The sequence below is a fragment of the Astatotilapia calliptera genome, chromosome 19 (assembly GCF_964374335.1).
Source record: "Astatotilapia calliptera chromosome 19, fAstCal68.1, whole genome shotgun sequence".
In the NCBI taxonomy this organism is placed as follows: Eukaryota; Metazoa; Chordata; class Actinopteri; order Cichliformes; family Cichlidae; genus Astatotilapia; species Astatotilapia calliptera.
Window position 1 is genome coordinate 7568665 of NC_137440.1, and position 23762 is coordinate 7592426.

The 23762-nt window shown below is 39.8% G+C and overlaps 2 protein-coding genes across 2 annotated transcripts; both read left to right on the forward strand.

The window, feature by feature from the left end:
- Positions 1–269: 269 nt before the first annotated feature.
- Positions 270–2271, forward strand: LOC113012219 (phospholipase A and acyltransferase 4-like). The gene is made up of 4 exons (XM_026152281.2): positions 270–535; positions 853–961; positions 1072–1349; positions 1956–2271. Exons 1-4 carry the CDS (start codon positions 521–523, stop codon positions 2076–2078), a joined length of 525 nt encoding a protein of 174 aa, XP_026008066.2. The 5' UTR covers positions 270–520; the 3' UTR covers positions 2079–2271.
- Positions 2272–19596: 17325 nt separating this feature from the next.
- foxi2 (forkhead box I2) lies at positions 19597–21877 on the forward strand. The gene is made up of 2 exons (XM_026152388.2): positions 19597–20324; positions 21146–21877. Exons 1-2 carry the CDS (start codon positions 19721–19723, stop codon positions 21733–21735), a joined length of 1194 nt encoding a protein of 397 aa, XP_026008173.1. The 5' UTR covers positions 19597–19720; the 3' UTR covers positions 21736–21877.
- The last annotated feature ends 1885 nt before the right edge of the window (positions 21878–23762 follow it).

Genomic DNA, 23762 nt, shown 5'->3' on the forward strand with positions numbered 1-23762 from the left:
TGAGTCAGCGTCAGCTTGAGGTCAACAAGCTAGAGGTCTTTTAAATAAAATCCCAGATTGACATGTACAGGATATTGATTTTTTTCTTGAATTATGAGTAAAAATAATTTGAGAACTAAGACGGACCTTAAAGTCTTTACAATAGTTGTTTGTCTTGTATCTGTCTGATGTTGGAGTGTTTTATCTTGTTGCTGTAGATTTTCACCTTCTTTACAATGAACTTTGGTTTATTGTAGAAGGCTCAATCCAATGAACAGTTCACAAGAAATGAAACTTACCCTTTCTCGCACTGCGCGCTGCTTGGCAGCTGCTTAACAGCAACAGTCTCATTGGCTTTTCTAGTTAATGATTTGCAAATTTAGGCCATGTAGCCTCCATGTGGTATTTACCAATGCGCTTATCTAATCTGTCTTTGCATATTAGCACTTCTCCATCTGAAATGTAAGCTAATAAGTTTCAGTACCAGTCAGAGTAAATTCGCTACCAGTCGTGCCCACCAGCTGACTGAAGAGGTGAAGCCATGGCACCAACACTGGTGAGTGATCCTCTCCTTGCTTTTACTATTACTTAAGTCCACATTTTTGTGACTACATTGGTATGTTGTGTGCTTTTACTTGATCAAATTTTAATTATTTTTAGATATATGAAAATTCAGAATTTATGCTAACCTTTTTCTTTGCCACAGCAAAGAGATTCAAACAACTTTGATATATTATACATTATTACAATATCTGAAAATTACTAGGCGACTCATATTTTCACCTCGTTATGATTTTTGTTCTTCCTCTAGTCAGCTTTTACTAGCTCACTTGTCTGTTTATACTGAGTGCTGCCTTTTCTCATTATTTTCAGTTTGACAAAGAGCCAAAGCCAGGGGACCTTATCGAGATCTCTCGGGGGGCATATAAACACTGGGCTGTTTACATTGGAGGAAATGAAGTTGTTCATTTACTGCCTCCGAGTGAGTATTACATTTTTGACCTGCACAAAACACACATTAACGTGCCCTACATAATTCACAGATGTTGCTTTAGTGTCTCTCTGACCTCCTTTTTCCTCTTCCAAAAAAAGCACATCCAGGTGGTGAGTTGGGATCCTTCGGTGAACTGCTGACGTTACTAGACAGCGGTAAGGCGCAGGTGAGGCGTCAGAAGATCTGGGAAGTTGTCGGCTCCAGCGAATTTGAGGTCAATAATCTTCTGGATAATGAGTACAGTCCTCGTGAGCCTCTTGCCATTGTGAGGGATGCCTGCAGGATGGTCGGTCGAGAGCTGCCTTACTGTATCGCTACTCAGAATTGTGAACACTTTGTCACAGAGCTACGTTATGGAAAGCCAGAGTCCCGACAGGTGAGGGATTTTTACCTAAAAGAAAAGTCTGTGAGATCAAATGGGTTGTAAATTCTCTTGTGTTAAGCTGAACATGGCTTAAACCAACAGTGAAGAGCAACAGTAACACTTTATTGCTGTTTCAGTGAGAAATGATTTTATCAAAGTGTTTGTCTGCACCTGCGCTGGATGTGTTTATCATCTAAGCGCCTCATTTATTGTAAAGATACAAAGATGTAACACAATCTATTATAAATGATTAGAAGCAGATGTGGTGCTGAATAAATTTTGATTATGTATCAAACGGCAGATTAGCTGATTTGCAAGTTCCAAAAAAAGCTTGCTTAGTCAACCCGTTTTGTCACCTTCGCTGCCATAAATAGCTCTCTGAGATGCATTAAAAAAAACTTCTTTTTCATAGTGTTCAATCAGAAAATGCAACATGGCAGCCGCTCAATTTTTAATGAATGTAAACATGGTCATTATTTTTTATTTTGTTTTTACTGTCTATTATTGCAGCCTTGTGGAAGTCAGCACTGAAATACAACCTCAACAACAATGCAATAACTGCTTTCCCTCCAACAACCAGCACAACTGCTTTTCTCTTTATTGTGTTTTTTTCCATAGGTTCAAACAGCAGCTGTGATTGGAGGCGTCGCGGTGGCAGGTGTAGCCGCTGCAATTTTGGGTGCCGCGCTGTTTTCCTCCTTCAACAAGGACGAAAACAAAAGAAGAAGAAATTATAGGTGATTGCAGTGACTGATATCATTAATATCAGTAAAAAGGAAGGAAATAGTTTGTTGGTGTAACAAGGTCAGCAGAAACAATAAGTTAATCACAGTGAGGATTTCTAGGATTGAAGATATTTTTGGAATTGTGGGTGATTTTAGAACGCTTAAATTTGTACTGCCTAAATTCTAAATAAAGATTTGGAAATTTGAAATTAGGCTTTTTGACCATATCACCGTACAGACAAATATACAATCTAATGCTTTGGATGTTTTTTTGCAATGTAGGAGGTCAGAGCACTGGGCCAGGCCAGTAAAGCTATCCGGTTGTTCAGTGATGACGCGACGAATCCTACTTCCGGGTCTAAAGTAGTCTGCGTTTAATATGGCTTTTGTGTTGTTAACATGTTTAATGTTATGTATTTTCTTATTTTTGATCTCAAAAAGCTCCTAAAACAGTCAGTGATCCCTGTTGACCTCCCTCGGCTTTTATTACCACTAATCATTTATTTAAGCTCAGTTTTTAAAACCTTAGGATGTAACTACAGCCCAGCCCATGCAGCAGTATATGAATGACTAACCTCGTATTGTGGATGGATTATCTCAGTTGTTCTCCTGGCTGAAGTTTGGTCCTTTTACAGCATCCTGCCATGCGATTACATTTGTTCCTGACCACCGAGAACACTCATGTTAACTTTTATCGAGTGGAAAAAAAGTTATCTTGTTTATATTATGCTAACATAGCTGTGTCGCTAGCGGTCACGTAGCACATCATTATATACCAGCTAGCCAAACTTCAGTAACCCTACAAACGTCACTGCTGTTTAGTTTTCTGTCTTCATTTATGCTGGAAGATATAACAGAGCTGTACGTTTTAATTTGTTTCCAAAACCCCGCAGTCAGGACATGCTATATTGTATTTAGATAGAAGCTAGCGAGCTAACTCCCTGCTAACTTCTAACTCCGTTAAATGTCATAAATTCCGCTTTCATGGATGCCTGGATGTTAAACTCAATTGTTACACCTGGTAGAGGAGAACGCTGATCATTTTATTAAAAATGAAAGACTTTAGACAGTTTTTCAACTCTCAGTAATGCCATAGTGATCGTTTGATATGTGGACCTGCAGCGGAGTTTAGGTCCAGACACGGCTAGTGACGTCAGACTGAACAATCGGATTAGCAGGTGGGTGCAGCTGGGCTTGCTTAGGCCCCAGAATCACTACAGAATAGGGTTGCCAACTCCCTGAAAAATAAATAAGGGACACCTCGTGGCCAGGGCCGGGCAACCCAGTTGTCTTCACCCTTCCCAGTGTGGCAGCTCTTTTTTTGTGTGTGAAATTATTTTTTAACCATTTGACTTGAACTTGATTTAAGCAGATGCATATTCTTTGTGATATGACCATATGGGAAACAAATGATCATTTAGCCATTTATTTTTAGCTCACAATGACAACATTAACACAGTAAAACAGGTCTCTTTCTTAAACAGAAGCCTGTCATGCTTAACTTTTGAGAATATAAGTAAATCTTTCTTTAAAAGAACTCTGTCCTACTTAACTTAAAATTATATAAATTAATAGAAAGCAATAGAACGAAAAATATTCTTGTAACAGCGCACATTTAGTGCATTTAGTACAGTTGGCTTCAGTTGAGGTATTATTTCAGCTTTTCTAAAGCTAATCAGCTGCTCCTGTTTGTAAACCCACTTGTTCCCATGATTACGCATCTTAACTCATCATCATTATTCATCTATGTATTACTTTTATGTATTAGTCATCTATTTGTTGTAATCATCTATCCTTGCATTTGTTTATTACACAAAATAAGTTATATTATCACACTTCTGGCCACATAGCGCTGATATTCACTGCACATGCCCATATTAACCTTAACCAGAGGGTTTAAAAAAAACAAACCAGTGTTTACATACCATATCTGCTTCTGCCGTGGCCTGGCGGACAAAAAATTGGTAAAGGGTTCCCCGAGCTTTCACGCCCCTCATGTTCTTCATGTGCCCACCAATAGAAGCATGCCTATGGAAAAAGTGCGCCAGCACACAGTGCAGTGCGCTTTATAGTGCACTTTTCCAGCCAGGTGTTTTCCTTTTCCCATTCCTCCCTGTACTTTTGCAGCCTTTTTTTTTCTTTCTCTGAGCGAACAAACATTGCTGCTCTGATGCTGGGCTTACACTGTGCGATTTTTGGCCCATTTTGAGCCGATTTTTGAGTCGTGCGACCGATTTGGTGATCAGCCCGATTTTGGCCTTCATCGTGCGTCGTGTAGTATACGTGGGGTAACGAGAAGCGATTAACACCTCACGACCAGCTCCCGATCATCAATCGCTCGTGAGGGTGTCACCGCAGCTGCTCACGCGCAAACACGTAAACGTCGGTGAAAAAGACGTTGCAGCACAGCTGTGCAGCGTGTGATCTGGACACAAGCGATGGAGGCACAACTTGTAGAACTTTGGAAAGCTCATCCGAGCCTTTTCGATGTGGCATCACAAAATTATCACGACCACAACAACCGTGAAAATAGTTGGATTTACACTGTTGCTCAATCACAGCTGCCTGATCAATGTTTTTCATTAGCAATTTAACAAAGTTGATGTGGTGGTGTGCGTGTCTGTGTGAGTGAAAGACAGAGAGAGAGAGAGCGACAGATTTTCTGTTATAACCTTCATTTTATGGACGCACAGTGTGCCGTCCGAGACTTGCACCGCAGTGTCGGCGTTTGTTTCCCTGTTGGCCATGCTTGTTGTTGTGGTCATCGGTTGTCTTCCGGTATTTTCTCCGTAAGCGACCTTTCCTCAACCAATGAGATGAGCGGTAATCTGACTTGTCATACTCGAATTGTCATAAGTGTGCTGTCAGCTCATTGGTCACAAAGCAGGAGAGGGGCTGGGAATTATGTTTTCAAACAAAGTGTTAATTCCATTAAAAGTTATAGACTACTTTTGATTCTCACTGTATTACGGGACAAAGTGCGTCCCTTATTAGCTCAATACGGGACGTGTACTTTTGTTTCTAAATACGGGACGATTCCATATTTTAAGGGACGGTTGGCAACCCTACTACAGAACCCCACATTGTTTGAGGTCACCGTTTGTGAGCTCCATGAAATCCACTGCAGTCTGCAAACACTCTGGTCATGGGACAGAATCCAGCAATAATAAAGCCTCACACCGTCCACGCTTTGGGAGTCTGATGGAACGGTTAATGGTGGCTGATCGTGAGGCTCAGAATCACCATGCATAACAAATGTGCAGCATTTTCACTCTGTGAATGATAGAAAAGACATGCCAATAATATGCATGATTACAGAGAGATGGTGAGTCACAGCCTCAAACATGATCACTAATTAGATGGTATCCATTCATTGATCCATCCGTCTAATCCAGGGCCGATAAATCGATATTTGATCATGAATAAATATTTTTTTCACAGTTAATTTAGCTAAGAAATGCACTTTATAGTACATTTGTTCACTTTTCTTTACACTCTCCAGAGCTCTTTGCCTTGTAATTTTAGCCACAGTGGTTTGGGCTGCTGTCAGTGAAATGTAAGTGACGTTTACAAGCTAATAGAAAACATTCTCATAAACTTAGAATGAATTCATGAAAAATACACAGGAACAGATTGTTGGAAGTTGCCATGTTGTCCTGCCATCTTGAACACAGAGCTCATAGGTGTTCACGGGCTCTGGAGGGAAATTTGAATTAATGTCTGCACCTTCAGACTCAAAATATGTAGAAAATACGCAAAATGTTTTCCTTTTACATTTTATATAAAACCGATTTACCAGTAGGCCGCCTTTGTTATTTTCTTCTCAATGCACTCTGGGTAGTGACGTCACATGGTTGCACCGCATCGGGTTCACAATTAGCAGCGCACTGGAAATGGCTTCTGTTCGACTTTTCCCGTTTGAACCAGAGCAAACCGAGGGAGAGGATAAAATAGTCAACCAGTACTTAGTTTAGATGAAGATGAAAACAATCCGTCACACGAGGACGCGAGAGTGAGGGAAAACTACTGGTGTCTATGCAGCTACTGAGAGTGTTTGTTGTAAAGAGCTCAATTTTATGGCAGCAGCTACCCATGGTAACGCATAAGCGCATGATAAAAACACTAATAGAATTCTATTTTTTATTATACAGTGAAATTATGAAAAATTACAATTCTCCATGCAACACAGTGCACCAAAACTTTGAAGCCATATGTCTTAATCCAGATGTTCTTTGGGCAGCCCTTGTTAGTCTCCATGACCAGTATAGTGCTGGTCTACTAAGTCGTAACCAGGTTACTAATAGGCAAGTTAATTAACACCATTGCTACACTGCAAAACAACAAAACAGGTTAGCTGAACGAAAGCGCCTATACTGACGACAACCAATACATGTCATAGTGCCAGAAAAAAAATGGCCACTTCCACGGCTCCAAAATAGTTTTAAACAACAAAGATTTAATGAATAACAAAAAAAAATTTTGTTATTCTTAAGTATGTTTTTATGTAGTGGAGATAATTTGTAACATATTTAGAGTAGCTTGTCATAATAGTCGGGGTTTCTTTTAAGCCTAATCTTAAAAGTAGAGATAGTGTCTGTCTCTTAAATCCAAACTGGAAGCTGGTTCCACAGAAGAGGGGCCTGAAAACTGAAGGCTCTGTCTCCCATTCTACTTTTAAATACTCTAGGAGCAATAAGTAGGCCTGCAGTACGAGAGAAAAGTGCTCTAATGGGGGTGATATAGTACTATAAGGTCATTAAGATAAGATGGGGCCTGATTATTCAAAACCTTGTATGTGAGAAGCAGGATTTTGAATTCAATTCCGGGTTTAACAGGAAGCCATCAAGAGAAGCCAATACAGGAGAAATCTGCTCTCTCTTTCTAGTCCCTGTCAGTACTCTTGCTGCAGCATCTTGGATTAGCTGAAGGCTTTTCATGGAGTTTTTAGGACATCCTGATAATAAAGAATTACAGTAGTCCAGCCTGGAAGTAATAAATGCATGAACTAGTTTTTCCAGCTTCACTTTGAGACAGGATATTTCTAATTTTATACATATTGCACAAATGGAAGAAAGCATTCCTACATATTTGTTTAATATGTGCATTGAAGGACATGTCCTGGTCAAAAATCACTCCAAGATTCCTCACAGTGTTACTGGAGGCCAAGGTAATGCCATCCAGAGTAAGAATCTGGTTAGATACCATATTACTAAGATTTTCAGGGCCGAGTACAATAACCTCAGTTTGATCTGAATTTAGAAGCAGAAAATTAGAGGTCATCCAGGTCTTTATGTCTCTAAGACATTCCTGCAGTTTAATGATCTAACTTCATGCTAGGTTACGTTAGCTCAAGTGTCCTAAAAATCACACTTTCCCCTCTGATAAACAGCTTGATTATATACTCACATAGTACGAGATGTTATTTGCTAATTGTCCGAGTCCAGCAATGTTAGATCCACTTCAGAAAGAAAGAAAGAAAATAGAAAAGTGCAGGATATCCTGAACAAATCAAGTCAGAATTACTGCAATCTACTGACATCTAGTGGTGAGATTTTCCACACTGTACCTTTAATAATGTATGAGCGTTGCACATTGATACCTACTCCTACAGACAACAAACATTTGGTAAAGATCAAAGTTCAACATCTTAACTTCCTCCTCAAATCATCTGATCTCAGTAACCGCAGTAACTTGTGACCTGACTAAACCTTACCTCATATAGCAAATGATTAAGTGCACACAGCTGAGATATTAAGCAGGGGGTGAACATGCTTCCTCTTTTTCCCCACTTAGAAGTTTGAACTGTTCCCACCATACGTACGACACATCGTGCCCCCTCCTGTAGCTGGAGGCTGTTAGGTTTCCTTTGAATTTGGTGTTATAAACTGCAGCTATAAACACTCGGAAATGTGAATAGATAGTTTGTATGAACTGGCTTGTTTCAAGTTTACCCTGGCCATAAATATGAAAATGTTTTTGTGGGCACAATAATGTACAAACTCCAAGCACCGGGGGGGATAAACTGCATTTAAATAAGCAAACAGAGAGAATTACATCATGGAATAGTCACATCTGATAGCAACATGTGGTTAGAGGTGGATGCAGAGCTCTGGATAACTCCCAGTGGACATAAATCTGGGGTACTTTTCTAAGAACTGCCAGCAACGGAAATCACTTTGTTGCCGTTTCCACCATACAACTGCCCGACTGCACAGCTTGAATGTTTACCTGTGATGATCTGGGATGCAGTAAACTTAAAGCCAACAATGGTTCAGTAATGGGTTTTTTCTTTACATCAATAATAGGTCTTCCCTGGTTAATAGTAAGATAAATGAGTTCAGAGATGCTTTATCCTGGAGCCTAATGGACTGAAAAGGGACTTATTGTGAGTTTCTATTGTACACTAGGCTTGGAGGCAGCACTGAACCAACATGAATAAGTACAGCCAGTAAAGAGCAGTTGGTGATAAATGCAGCGTGACAGGCAGCCACAGAGGCCAAAAATCAACTACCTTTGGTGTCTGTGTCACTTGAGGATATATGGTTGCCCCCTCTGGGTTCTGTCACTGCTAATGTCTCACGTTCAGTTTCCACAAAGGCAAACGTGGAGGACGTGGCTTGGGCCAGGAGAGCCATTAAAAACGACCCGAAATCTTCCATCCGATACAAAGATGTCATTGAGGTTTGTCTCTGCACCTGCTGAAGTCATGGAAGAGGCGGCAGAAGGTCTTCCTCTGTGTCCGACTAAGCGACAACAGTCCACCACCTCCCAAAAACTAGCCGGACAAGTTTTTTTTCTCCTTTTTTTTCAAAAGGCAAACTGCTGCCATGCCAGATAAGTCAACAAATGAGGGCCAGTGAAACTTTGTTCATCGTGTGAGGGGCTTTTTGTGAGAGAGGCTGTGTGGAGAGAAGGGGGAAAGGAGGCTGGAGGGAGGCAGGATGGGGAGCTAGAATTAGGACCACATAAAGACGAGAGCCAGAAGGACGCGGTTGGGAGATGGTGGATTGGACCACCCTAAATGTACGGCTTCCTGGCTGCTGATGCACACTCAGGTGGCAGCAGCTAAAATACCTCTATCTACCCCCATTCGCCAGGTTCACAATGAGGAAACTGTTTCAGCAGGACAGGGGCTCTGCCTCTCAGACCACTGACAGAGAGAGATTAGAATAACAATGGCCCGGGTTAATGATGTTTGTGCCACTGAAGACACAAAGTCATTACTAAAAAAGCCATTAGGCCTCTGAGTCAAAGAGAATGAAAGGGGTGTTTTTTCCACACTGATTGCTTGCAGCGAATGTTAAACAGAATGGTGATCAACACACAGACCACCAGTCGCTCAGTGTCTCATTTTATGGCAGGTTCTCAGTATTTTTCTCTCAGCTATAGCTACTTTTTAACTTATGCAATAGTGGCTTGTTTCATGCATTAGCTGCACTTCCTTTCAGCCTTTTCACCTGACTTCTTTACTCAGTTCTACACATCATGTTGAGGCAGAAGGCAGAGCAGAGCTGGAGCTGGCAGAAGGGGGCAAAAAAAAGAAAAAACCAAAGGAGGGAGGAAAAGAGCAAAGAAAAAGAAGGCTTTGAAGAAGACCGAGCTCGCAAAGCTGTATTTTAAAGTTGGATGGCACATCAGAGGCATGAGCAGCTAGAGTTCTGGGTTTTTTTTAAGGCCCATATATGCTCATAGTGCAGCATCCAAAAGGAGCATTCTCTTTAAAGCCAGGCTGAGTGAGACCAAACATTCACCGCCGTGCTCCGAGGCTTAATTATCGTTTGGATCACAAACAGAAAGCTGGTTTCAGAGTTGCAGAAGATGAACAGAAGATGGCTGTTTCTGAAAATAATTAGACGCGACATGATTCCAGCTGTTATTTACATTTATATTACAGGCTGACACTATCATTTAGAGCGACATGGGGCAACAGTAGAATCAGTTTCATTTCCTGTGCTTCCTTTGTCCTTGAATGTTCTGTTTAATAGAGATGTGATTGGAAAAGAAATGAAAGTTGGACTGAAGGAAGTGCTTAGTGATGCCTTGTTATGGACCTTAACATTTTGAAAATTAGTTTGTCTCTGTCTTTTTTTTTAAATTACCAACATAACAAGCTCCAAATACAGAATTTAAATAAATTGAGTATCTGGAAAGACTAATCACCACCATCAACCTTTTGCCAATTAAAATCAGATCATCGTGATTCAGGTGACTTTATACTGTAACATGCTAGTTTGTTTCAATAGTACTCTTAAAATGAGTAAAATTCACATCGAATATCAGAAATGGTTTCCTTTTGTGGCTTAACCAGGAATATTAAGCCTATAACGACATCCAAAACACTACGCAGATCTGGACCAGAGCATCACTGAGCTCTTGAACAGTCTGAGGTGTAGCCTGGTGGGACTGGATCGATCTAACACTGTTGGACTTAGGTCAGGCGAGCATGGAGGCCAGTGTCAATTCCTTCATTCTGCATACTCTTGCTACATGATGCCGGGCATTGTCGCAACCAGGAGGAACCCATACCCACTGCACCATCACAGGGTCTGACTTGATCAGAGATATTCCCATTAGTGGCCTGCTGGAGGTAATTTTGTAGCTCTGGCAGTTCCTCCTTGCACAAAGGAGCAGATACTGGCCCCCAAAGATGGGTTAAGGACCTTCTATTTGCCCTACGTGCTCCTAGAGTAACTGCAAGCAACTTTTATACTTTATATTTCTATAGGTTTGCTTTAGTAAATTAAAGAAATTTGAATAATGACTCATTAGAACAGGCTGTGAAGAAAGATATGTACTTAATTTAGGGTAAACATTGTTTTTTGTCACAACCTTAGTTACAGGGACTGCTACTTCCATGACCATTACATGGAAAAACATTTAGAAAGAGTAAAAAAAAACCAATTCATTTAGATTTTTTAAAATGTACAGCAACTTTCAAACAGGTCAGCAGTGAGATAAACGTAAAGCACTTGGTGGTCTGCAATTTAAGCAGTCATTGTTGGGCAATATGAGGGTCAAACCAAACAATAAATGCACCAGATAGTCTATCTAAAATATTTATGTCTGAAGTCCCATGTTTCTAACATTACACTAAATCCACATCTCAAGTAAATAAGACAATTTCAGGGAAGAATCTCAGCAGGAGACATAACAAATAGCTGAGTTGGGTAGAAACTAGAGCTGGGCGGTGAATGGGGTTTGTGATTAAATATATGCAAAAGCAAAAAGAAACAATTAGAATGCCTATTTTTGAAAATGATGAAGTGTGACATATGCTCAGCCCTCATCTAAATGCTGACTGCCTTCCCTCAGTGCTGGTTTGGAGGGGTGACTGAAGAGAGAGAGGAACTGAGGAAATGCCTGTGGCCGAGCCTCTTATTTTTCCATGGCAGCGTTATAAACATATAGTGCAATAACATCTCCTGTATGTGCCCTCTCAGCCCACAGAACTGTGGCCGGCCTCCTAAAAGCAGCACTATGTTATTACCGCCCACTATGAATGCTTTCTGTGTCTATGTGTATACGTGTTGTTATCGGTTGGCCTTCACATGTAAGTCTGTCCATGTGTTTGGCACAAAGAGGAATGCAACATACACTTAATGTGTGCAAATGTTTATTTCCACAGGCTTCCTGCATAAATGATCCTGCTCAGCCTAACACAGGTAGATTTATGGGGCCTGATACATGGGTATAAATATGCCACAGAAATAGACTGTAGCTAAATGGTGGAGATTGTGCAGTCACTGAATGGGCCCGACTGTCTCTGAAACAGGAGTAAATAAGTCTTGCATCCACAGATTCGCGGCTCAGCCTCCCCCACAAACCAGCAGCGGTAAAGCTGTAAAGTCTGACGGGTTTACCTGTTTATGTGAGGATTTTATTGATTATATACAGTACAACTATTCTGTGATGGGAGGAAAAAATGACAACCACACATTAATCATTCGTTAACTGTATAATTCCCCAAGAGTGTGGTTTATCCATTCATTTTCCATGTTTAGCCCCTATTATTACAGTAAAGGATTATAAGTCACTGCCATTCATCATCAGACCACCTACAAATGTTACATGCTATGACAACTTCATCTTTGGGAAGTAAAGAAATTCTCAAGCTCTAAACTTCATCTTTACGTGCTAAGGTTTCCATCTCTAAGTGGTAAAACGGGTCACTTGTCCAATATCGTCTTACTCCCAGGTTGTTACATTGTAATAACCCACCAGCTTCACATTGTGTATCGGTTTGGCACAATTTTTTTTTACAAGTTTAACAGTTCCCGGGTGTCTGAAACAGATGCAATGGGAACCTGGGTAACAACGCCTTGGGATGTATAACCATTTTGAACAAAGTAATAAAGAGAAATACTGTATATCAAAGATGCACATAGCTTCCTGGTCTATAAAATCAAGCCAATGTAGAAGTGCCTTTAAGTTCATGGGGGAAAAGATCATAAATGTAAAGACTGCATGTTGCAAACTTTAGGATATTAGTTTAAATATCTGCCTCCTTAGATTTTGTGCCTTGAGAAAGGAACTCCCAGAAATGCATATGCAACAGCATCAGTTTCCACCTCTTACAAGCAGTCTTGCCTCTGCACTCTTAGCAAATCTGGCCCTTATATGTTTATGTCACATAATTTAATGTGTGAGGCTAAACCCAAGGGATGAACAAGTTGAAAGGCATAGTCAATAAGGAGACCAAACTCTTGTCTGGTTCCCTTCTTGTTGGATGTTGTCTGATCGCATCCATTAATCCAACCGCCTCCTAATGCAGACTTCTGACACTGGACATCCACGTTAAAAGAATAACCCTTGGGTAGATTTGAGATTCCCATATGTTAACTCACTGCAGGACTGTATTAGGTGGCCTTAGTTTTGGCTTGGTGAAAAAATAAACCTGCACATGTGTAAGTTATATTCTTTCTTTAACATAACATGTTTTGCTTTGACTTACCGGCAAAAGCAAAAAACCAGAGCAAGCTAAAAGCAGACTATCGTGGTTTCATGCCTTTTTCTGTTTTGAACAGGTAGCCAAGAACAGTCAGCGTATTTTTCAGCTACGTATGATCGGGTCCCCATCATGCATTTTCAAAATATATTTAATATGTTAGTTTTTAAAACCTCAGCACCATGAGTGTGATTTTTTGTCCCTATTGTTTTACTAATTCGAACTCCATCCGTCCATCTATTTCCATTTATCTGGGGCTGGGTCACAGGGACAGCAGCCTAAGGGGAGAAGGCCTGCCAGTCTGATATGCCTGGAACTCCTCTCCCAGGAGGCATCCTTGTCAGATCCCCGAACCACCTCGACTGACTCCTTTCAATGTGGAGGAGCAGCGGCTCTAATCTGAGCCCCTTCCTGATGGCCGAACCCGTCACCGTATCTCTCAGCCTAATTCGAACTCTGACATTCAAACTGCTAAACACAATAAACACTCCAGTATGAACAACAACTAAAAAAATCTATTTTCTGGCAATTGTTTCATCATTCTCGCTTTACAGGGTTGATGACAAAGAAATAGCAATGTGTTTTTGAGTTATCACTTCTCTATAAGTTGCATCCTCGCCTCAGTTTGAAAATGACACTTGACTCTGGTTTATTTATTGGTTAAATTTAGCAGTTTGCTGACAGCAGTGTACACAAACTCTCAACTTGTCATGAGAAAACAAGATAGACAACAGAGCGACAAAAAAGAATAATCTTGTCTGGTCTCATTCCTGTTTTTGCCTTTTGTCTGTAATTACATGTGTGTTAAATATGAAATGTAGCATTAAAATGCCATCCTTTCAGCTGTTTGTGAAATGTGTCTGTCTTTGAGTGCAACCTCTTTCAGTATTGCTAAAACAAGCCGATGTAAAATGTATTATTCAGACGCGATTCTGAGCAAGCACCATGGTTCTGTGCTGTAATAATTCGCATACTGTACATGATATCAGCATGGAAGTTGTGAACTATTGATGCTTTCTCTCGTCTTTGAACATTTCTTTAATGATTTAAAAGCGAAATACTTTGACGCCGTGTTGTGAAGCTGCAAAAGCCGGGCACAGCAGAACACCATCTGCCCATTTTTTTGCATCCTTCATCCTGTTATGTTGTTCTATTACCATCCTTATCCCAGTTTGTATCATACACCCACAGACACAGTGAATATATGGAGATATTTGAATAAAAGTAATACAAACCAGACATATTGGTAGCAATGCAGCAACCTAATGATCCCTCTTCTGTTGTTGGGAGCTTAAAATTTTGTCCTCTTTGCTTCATTTCCTTAAGTTTTTTGTGCTATATGGGGAGCCAAAGTTAAATTAGTTTCAGAAATGATAATATACTCCGTAACGGATGACAAATAGGCGTTCACGTGACCACAGTTATGCCGCAGATCCACATTTTCTGCTTTCCATCTTTTGGGTTCTTTAGTTCAGAAAGCAAAAGCACCACTCGTGAAGCCAAGATGCTGTGTGTTCACAGAAAGCTTTCTTCTTTAAAAAAACTCTGCTGACAGAAGCTTCAGAGCCAGCGAGTCTTCCCTTTTCCACAATCTCAGATTCTCATACATACATTTGAGTTTGTGAAACAGTTTTGGCGACGTGTGATGAGCCCAGGGATTATTGTCATAGCCAACCCCGATATTATAGAATTACAGTCAGACAGAGCGACTCCTGGTGCTGCGCGGACAATTACTCTGCGGCCTGGATCCCAGTGGAAAAGCTGCATTAGAGAAAAACCTCCGTCTCAGATGCAGAAAAAACAGGGAAGTGTTGGCAAATAATGTGTCAATACCAACCAAAGTAATCACAGCGGGGCTCAGAAGGGGTCTGACTCCACTTTATTAGAAAGTTCCTCTCCAAGAAGAAATGTAACACTTATGGGATTCCAGAAAAATGCAGACAGGCTCCGGTTAAAGAAACATTTATGTCAAATGTTTTGTTTTAACATCATGAGGCAGGGTATCTTGGATATAATTAGTCTTAAGCTGGACACTTGATTGGAAGAATTGTTGATGTGGAAAGCATGCTCTATGTGCTTCAAAGACAGAAGAAGTCATTAAAGTTCACATGGAATGATTTTTCCATGTAGGTCACAGTTTTAAAGAGTTCATCAGCTCTTTAGAGCTTTCATTTAAAGACATTTACAGCAGTATGACTCTCTTCTGTGGGTGCCACATACTCTGTGCTGTGGCTTCAGTCTCTACATTGAGCAATGTGCTGCCTCCATCTAGTGGCGAGTATGATATCCTACAGAAAACTCTAAACAGTCAAGGAAAAGGTTATTTTTTTTATCTTTGCCATAGAAAAATGGCATCTCAAGGTGGCAGTGTGGCTCCACAAGTGATTCTTCTCTCAACGATTTGAGCCAGTCGCAGAAAGAAAGGGACCAGGACTGCAGAAACAAACAGTGATCTTGCTGTGGTCTTTAAATTTTTTACTTTGCTATCCGTGTTTGCAGAGCTGATTCAAAAAAATACCCAAAAAAACAGCAAAAACAATTCACATTATTAGCATTATTATATTTCTTATTCAGACACCCACTGAATAAGAACTACTGAGACTCAGTGGGTGGCGAGTATTCAGGAACACACAGCCAGTGGTTGCCTGGGGTTCATCAACCCTCTGGGCCTGTGTGACTGGGGCTTAAAGACAACTTGACAACTTGGCAAATTTTTTTAACAAAAAAAATCTATATGATGGTGACACAGCCTATTAAATAACAAACAACATATCAACGTTACTAATAGGTTTATATAATTAAAATCTTTTACCACATCAGCCTACTCTGTACGGGGTTATTTAGGATTATTTGGTACTTTTATGTTGCATTTGTATTTGTACAACTATGTTATGTTTTGTTGTGTATATATATATATATATATATATATATATATGTAATTATACAACAAATATAACAGGAAAAATTTACTTTTCTATTGAGTTTGTTACCAATAAAACTGAAACAATGTAGAGAAAAAATCTATTGTCACTGATTATCATTGCCTTTGTTTAAACAGAGTAGCTATAAAGTTACGCAGGCCTACTAAGCCCACTTTAATAATAAAAGAAATGCATGAGCTAATACATAAATGGCTTAAAAAGTTGTAAAATTTTTAAAACATTTAAAAAAAAAAACCCACACACGCAGCCCAGTCTCAGTTAAAGTTTGTTTCAGTACCACACCATTATCTTTCCCAGCTTCAGCTACATATAACCCGCAGACCTGCAAACAACGTCATGACGACAACATCCTCTAAGAAATAACAGCTAAAATCATTCCCATGTACAAATTGGGGGGGGGGGGGGGGGGGTTATGTGTTTTTTGGGGGGTCGAGGGTGTTAAGTGTAATGTGCTGTTGGAGATGGAGAGCACACACACATGCACACACACACACTTATGTAGAGGTATACATAAAACAATGAAATAAAGAGGTGAAAAAGACAATATTTTTTATTATTTTCTGTTTAATTTAGTTTACTTAATATTTCGTTTGACTGTAATAATAGTTTAAAAACATTTAAAATGATTACAAACATTATTTAGCATCACCTTAAAAAAAGTATTCCCAGTGTGTTCAGAAGAGGAAAATTATTACTTAAAGCCAGTAATATGTAGATAATGATGTTTATGCTTGTGTCCAAATAATAATTACACCCCAGAAACGATCTTCATGATAAGCCACAATTGGCGAGGTGAGGAGGGGGGGTCTTATTTAGATGATATCTTTATGTTCACACTACATTTCAGTTTGGTGTGTTTTAGTTTAGCAGACAGTTGGTAGGTGGAGCTCTCTCATCAGTCAAGTTGTGAACACTTGTTGGACTTAATCCTCCTCAAGCACCACAAAAGCTGCCATCTCATTATCCTCAAAGCAGCTCCCACTGTGTTTTTTTATCATTGTGGCCCCTCATGTCCTCCTGCTACATGTTTCATATATACGGCGCACCTCGGTGTTCAATATTGTAAACACAAATTTCTACTTTAAGCTCATCTTTCATGACATGTTATCTAAACTCATCGAACATCTCTTTTTTTTCCCCTTCTGGAAGGTATCAAAACTTTCCCATGGCTGTGGAATACTTATGGTGAAGTTTGGAAAAACTGTGTGAAAACATGTATAAGGTTGTTTTGATTGACGGTCCGAAGCCAGGGCATGCATAAGCATTCATAAAGTAAAAGTCCTTTCAGAATAGTTTGGTTTACTGCTATTTTTAATAGAAAAAGGTTTGTAATTCTTGATGTAGTGACTAATATATCAAATTATAATAAAACAAACAAAATCTCTTAATGACTCAGAGAAATGTAATTTGTGTATGGCAGTGTCACTATAGAGAAAAACTTTTTTGTTTTTAAAATACTGAATGAAGTCGACCTTTAACTTTCACAGAGGGATTTGAAGCAATAGCAGCAAAAGTAACAAGACTAGGGGTTTAATCCATTTATTAACACCCAAAAAACAAGATTTAAAGTCCTATAAACTCACAATCACACTGATTTTTTTATTGTTATTTATTAATCTCCAGGTTCAAAATATACTGATCTTTTATTTTGAAAAATGAAAGAAATTTCATCAACTTAAAAAAAAAACAGAGGAAATGCTTTGACTAAAAGACAAAACAAATAACCGAATGTTCTCCAGACACCTTAATTACCCACAAAACCAACTTTAAAAACTCTTCAAACAAACAGATTTGTTATTTCTTGCCTATGGGCAATAATGTTTGTGCCGCCGAGCAATTTTCGCTTGAGACTTCTTGACAGTTCACAATATTAATAGGTGCAGTTTAATTGCAGCTTTTACGAGGCACATGAACAATAACAGGAAGTCCTCTTTGGGAAGTGTTATTCTTCAAGCTTCACAAATCATATTAACTGGAGTATATGAAAATTTTAGAGCATCATTTTCTTACATACTAGGATCTAATTCATGAATTTCACATCAGATGAGTGAATAAAAGTTAGACAGGAACAGTTAATTTAGAGATAAACGGTGAAGCATCACAAAAACCTTAATAAAATAAAGCAAAGAGCGCTATGAGAATGCATATCGAAAGTAGTGTTATTTATTAAAATGACTTACTGAGTTTTTTCCCCTCTGAATATATATTCACATTGTGGGTGCTCAAATCACTGCTCCTCACAGGGATCTCTTTATTGTAAAAAAAACAGTATGACAGGGTCAAGGACAAAGTCATAAACATGTATTTACATATATTTAATCTATGTATATGTGGTACATATACACAGTACACACAGTTTGTGTGTCTGTGCCTTTGCTTCCATTTCCATCAGAACCACACTGAAGTGCTTAAATCTGGGTTTAAGGGTTAAGGTTTGTTTTATTTTGATGAGGATCCTTGAGTCAAAGTTCACCATTTTCTGTGTTTTAAAAAAAATAAACACCATGTCAGTATGTAGGAGTAAATGTACAAAATAAATTTAGGATATTGGAAATAAGGTTTTTACAGATACAATACTAGTGCTACTGCTCACACCAAGGAGCTGCTGTACTTGAAGGATTTAATCCACTGCAGTTCCTTTAATCTACTTGAGGTTTTCATCTCATTTCCCGGAAGATCAAACATTAAATATTAGTCCTGCATGATTTGCTTCATCAAAATATTAAGAGTTTTGGTGTGTGGATACTCCCATTGTCTTATGAGCTATGAGATACTGAAATTCACTGATTTGAAAAGCAAACTATCTTTCAGTAACACTGCTTTTTTAAAAATAAATAAATAAAATAAATAAATAAATCCAAGTAAAAACACATAGAAAACATAATGACTACCATCCTTTAACCACACACTTGCTTTGGCACTTCAGCATGGCTAAGGGATACTTTTTTCAAGTACCTGAAAAGAGTCTCATTGATTGGAGATGAAGAGAGGTTTAATAGTCCCCATGACTGCATATTCAGCTAATGGATACTACAAAACACTTTATTCATTTCCTGCATTTATAATGACTAATTGTTAGACTTTTGTTAATTAAAATCACTTAAAACCAATCATCTCATTCAGGGGATGTCTCTAACTGCACAGCTGCCCATTATGTGGATTGCTGAGTGGTTACAGGTAGCGTGGCAGAAATCTGGATGGCTGCGGGTGATGGGTTTGCCTGCCCAAAGATCTGCTGTCAGCTCTCGGTATTTACAATCCAACCAAAATAACGTTTACAGTACTTAATATTAGTGAAGGAAGGGGGGAAAGGGACATTCGGTGGCTTGAAAAAAGTAAATTCTAGTGCAGGTCTAAGTGAGCAGGCCAGGAAATCCCATCTAAAAGCGATTATTACAGTCTGAGCCACGTTCGCTGTTTGTTGACTGAGGCTAAATGATCACAGCTTCCACCCCTCGGAGAAAATCTGAACCCAGCGGGTGTCTGTTGTGTCTCTCCGGGAGGTTTAAGGAGGGGAAACATTTTGAGAACCACTGACCCACTCTCTGATGAATGAGCTAGAGCGTGACCACACCCCCGTTTACTCACCGTGTGTGTTTATTGGCTGTTGGGAAAAGCGCTCGCATGTGGCTTCTGTCAAGGGTTTATACTATTAAAACTCCCCAAACTCCTCCATCCTCCCTGACACTTGTTGCTGCTGTGCGCGCACCACCGGGGAGAGGACACCTGAATCGCTTCAGCATTTCTTTTTAGGATTTCCCGCGGGGAGTGATGAACTCCATCGATCCTCAGTCCCATCACCAGCACCACCACACCTCCCCTACCGTCGGTTCTCTCCCACCCAAAGGCGCCCAGGAGGCCCCGGATATGGCGGCTGCTGTCTACTGCGACAACTTCAGCAGCATGTACCACCAGCCGAGCCTCCAAGGTGCGCAAAGGCCCGCTGGCTACGGCCTCGGGGACTACGCGTCGTCTCCAAATCCCTACCTGTGGCTCAACGGGCCGAGCGTCAACTCGTCCGCTTCATACCTGCACGGCAACAACCCGTCGTTCATCCCGCCCTCCTACGGCTCGCAGCGGCAGTTCATAACAAACTCACCTGGATTCGGCGGGCCCGACCTGGGCTGGTTGTCCATCGCCAGCCAGGAGGAGCTGCTGAAGTTGGTCCGTCCACCCTACTCCTACTCGGCGCTCATCGCCATGGCCATCCAGAATGCGCACGAGAAGAAGCTGACCCTGAGTCAGATTTACCAGTACGTGGCTGACAATTTCCCCTTCTATAAGAAGAGCAAAGCGGGCTGGCAGAACTCTATCCGGCACAACCTGTCTCTCAACGACTGTTTCAAAAAAGTGCCGAGGGACGAGGACGATCCAGGTACCGTGAACGCATCACAGAAAACGTTATTAGTACATCAAAAGTGTTGAGGCGTTTAATACATGGAGTTTACTCATCGGGAGGGCTCAGTGGTGATCAGTTAAATAGAAAATTTCGTTCAATCAATCAAAATTGAAACTTTTAAAAATTAATATGAATAGTTAAATAACTTCATTTTATAGTGCCTAAGCAGATATGTGCGTAAAACCCTGGTTGATGTTTTGTAAAGTGTTTTTTTTTTACTGCCAATAAGTCAATATGATCAGGTCAGGTATGTGCTTTTCATATTGCAATGGAAAACAAGTAGCACTACTTTATATAGACAGACGGATAAATATGAGCAGACTGTATACAATAATGTAGTACAGTTTATGTTCCTCTGCACTACCTTCAGTAGTCTATTGTAGTATTTTTAAAGCAGTGCTTGTATTGTACACTATGACTGGAATGTTGTTTTTCATTCTAACCTGTACTTCAGTCTAGACTAGAAAGACAGTCAGCTCAGGAAGAGGTGCCAAGAGAACTCCCAAGTGTCCAGTAGTGCAGATAATAGGAAACTAGGGATGGCAGTATAATACAGTACATTTTTACCTATTGGATCTTAGCTTCCGTGACACAGACATCTCTTATAGATCATTTCTTTTAAGGTTCATTCACATTGCTTTGATTTGTACTGTAAAGTTTGACGGGAAGCTTTAAAAAATGGCATCAGAAAGAAATTTAGGATTTTATTTTGTCAGACAAATTCTGATCAGGTAATGTTTCAATATTACAAAACTGAAGTAATTCAGCTGTGATGTGTCTCTCATTTCCACTTGCAGGGAAGGGGAACTACTGGACGTTGGATCCAAACTGTGAGAAGATGTTTGATAACGGAAATTTCCGCAGGAAAAGGAAAAGACGATCGGATCAGAGCAGCGCAGGAGGAGCAGCAGCAGCAGCTGTGGGTGCCACAAAGGTTGAGGATGGTAGGCCGACAGCGGCTGCCCCACTGAAACCCTCAGACAGTCCTCAGCTCCTGGGGCCTTCCTCCCCAGAGATGGAAGTGATGAGCGAGAACCACAAAACATCCGCATCTGCGTCCCCGCCTGGACTGGCCTCCTCTGCTCCTTGTTTTAATAACTTTTACAGCAATATGTCCACGCTCAGCTCGGGGGGCCCCAGCCGACAGGGGTCCCTTGGACTGGTGAACGAGCTCTCGAACAGGAACATAACCGCCCTGAGCCCATACCACCCCAACCACAGCGGGCAGGACACGGGGCCATCAGAGCACAGCGAGAGCTTGCATTTTAACCGTGGAGTGTACTACAACACGTTTGGCGGAGGGCAGAGCGGACAGTTCAACAGTCACTTCTATAACAGTTTCAGTGTCAACAGCTTGATCTATCCCAGGGAAGGCACTGAGCTATAGGACCTGCTTTAACCACAGCGTCACACTGTTGCAGGGACTTATTTTTGCTCTATGACTCAAACGCATGCTTGCATGCATTTATTTCTGCAGCGAGATCTAAGTACAGGCTGGGTTGCACTCCACCACATAAAAAAACACAACACTTCCTTCACCGATCAACATGCCAGACAGATTAAAGAACACGAAATATTTTTTAAGTTAATTTAACTTTTAACATTAAAACGGTGGAAAGGTCAGCCTGAAAGTGTAACAAAAATGAAGCACTTCTCTTTTTTCTTCTTTTTCATGACTATATCAAAGCTCTCAGTGGTTTTAAAAAAAAAAAAAGGCTGCCACTGAAAACTGCATTTTTTGAAAAACTTTATTTTATTTTTTTTATTTGAATGTTACTTTTGCTTTTTAGATAAAACCGCTTAAGATGTAAACATGCATTTGCCAAGTGTGGCCCATTTTTCTCCGGAGCAGCCAAATTCTTCTATCAGATCACATAGTTGAGTCGCAGTCAATGCAAATCTGCCAAAGTTGCCTTCGTGAGACCGCCATTACCTCAAAACAACAATCACATGACATGAAAGTGCCCAATACTATGACAGGTTTCTTTGTATATTTAGACACATAATAACTGATTTCACAGACAAGTAAACTTAAACGTGAGCTTGCCTTATTTTTTTAATATCTCCATGTTGACTAAAACCGCAGCACTAAGGCTCATTTAAATACGCGTGTGCTTTATAAATATGTATTTTTGTAAATTATGAAAGTAGTTGGTGACTATTTATGCTATTTATGCAAATAGGCTTTTTTTATCTACTGTTGTCTGAACATAGTTTGGTTAAAGCAGAATATTAGCTTTGCAAAACGCAGAAGAAATGCTCTCACTAAACCCCCAGATCTGTACACTAAAGCTATATCCTATACTATGGTTTCACTCAGGATTCAATGTGACAATCACTGAATGGCTTATGTATCTTCTGTTGCCTTTGTTTTTCTTTATACGTTATATTCAGCACATAAGCAGATTCATCTACCATCACAAATAAATGCTGTGTGCTATCTACTGTATTGTCATGCATCCTTTTAAACAGGGCATGAGGTGCATTCAGGTCTGCATTGTAATTTAAATGTATTCCCCATGAATTTACTTTAATTTAATAATCAGTTGTAAAGTCAAACAACTTGCATAAAAAAAAATACTATGAACATTTTTTTTAGTATGTCATGTTCACCTATTATTTACATATTATTTTTATTGTGTGGGTCTTTTCAAGTTCCTTTTCCAGCTTTATAAATATTCTGCTTGTACTCAGAGTTTAACAAGAATCTATGGCTTGAGTGTAGTGGTTTAAAGTCAAGTTTACAGCACGACTCTTTTATTCTGTTTAGTCCATTTTTCTTACTTTCAGATCAGCGATTAGTGTTTGTCGGGTGGTTTTTGCTCTCAGAAGACAATTTTAGTACCAGGTAGTTTGCCTGCTTATACCGGGCCTCCTCCTGCCTCTATCTGCCACTGCTAATGATGTTCAATACGTAAAAAAAATAAAATAAAATGACACCAAAACAAAAATTGTTCCTAAAATTAAGAAAAGTTCCCACAGATGCTTTCACATTTCCTTAGAATTTGGGAAATTCCCCAGAAAGAACTATGCATTTTTGTACTAATTATAAGGAAAAGTGAGACAACTTCAAACTTCCAGTGAAAGACCTCCAGTGAATTACTGACAAGGCTAAAGTGTCAGCTGATCTCCAGATTGCGATATTCATCTAGAGGAAATCAAAACGCGGAGAGTTAAGTTTCCAGTAAGGAGTTAAACGAAATGTTTCTCTGAGGAAAATTAATCCTCGAAACTTTCAACACGTACATTTCTGAAGTATGTTTTTTTTTCTATATTATTGTTCTGTCAATATTTCTGTACAGCATTACAAAGAGATTAAACTTGTACCCTCATGATACGAAAACATGCTTTGTTTTAAATTTACAGCCTGCTCTGTGTGCAACTTTTCCTTTCTCCTGTCACGTTTGCAATATT

What these genes read in the sequence shown, in the direction of transcription:
- LOC113012219 (XM_026152281.2), top strand. An exon ending in TGTTCATTTACTGCCTCCGA is followed by an intron (nt 962 to 1,071) that starts GTGAGTATTACA and finishes TTCCAAAAAAAG; the next exon opens with CACATCCAGGTGGTGAGTTG. An exon ending in GAAAGCCAGAGTCCCGACAG is followed by an intron (nt 1,350 to 1,955) that starts GTGAGGGATTTT and finishes TTTTTTCCATAG; the next exon opens with GTTCAAACAGCAGCTGTGAT.
- foxi2 (XM_026152388.2), top strand. Translation starts at nt 19,721, where the DNA reads ATGAACTCCATCGATCCTCAGTCCCATCACCAGCACCACCACACCTCC. An exon ending in GAGGGACGAGGACGATCCAG is followed by an intron (nt 20,325 to 21,145) that starts GTACCGTGAACG and finishes TTCCACTTGCAG; the next exon opens with GGAAGGGGAACTACTGGACG.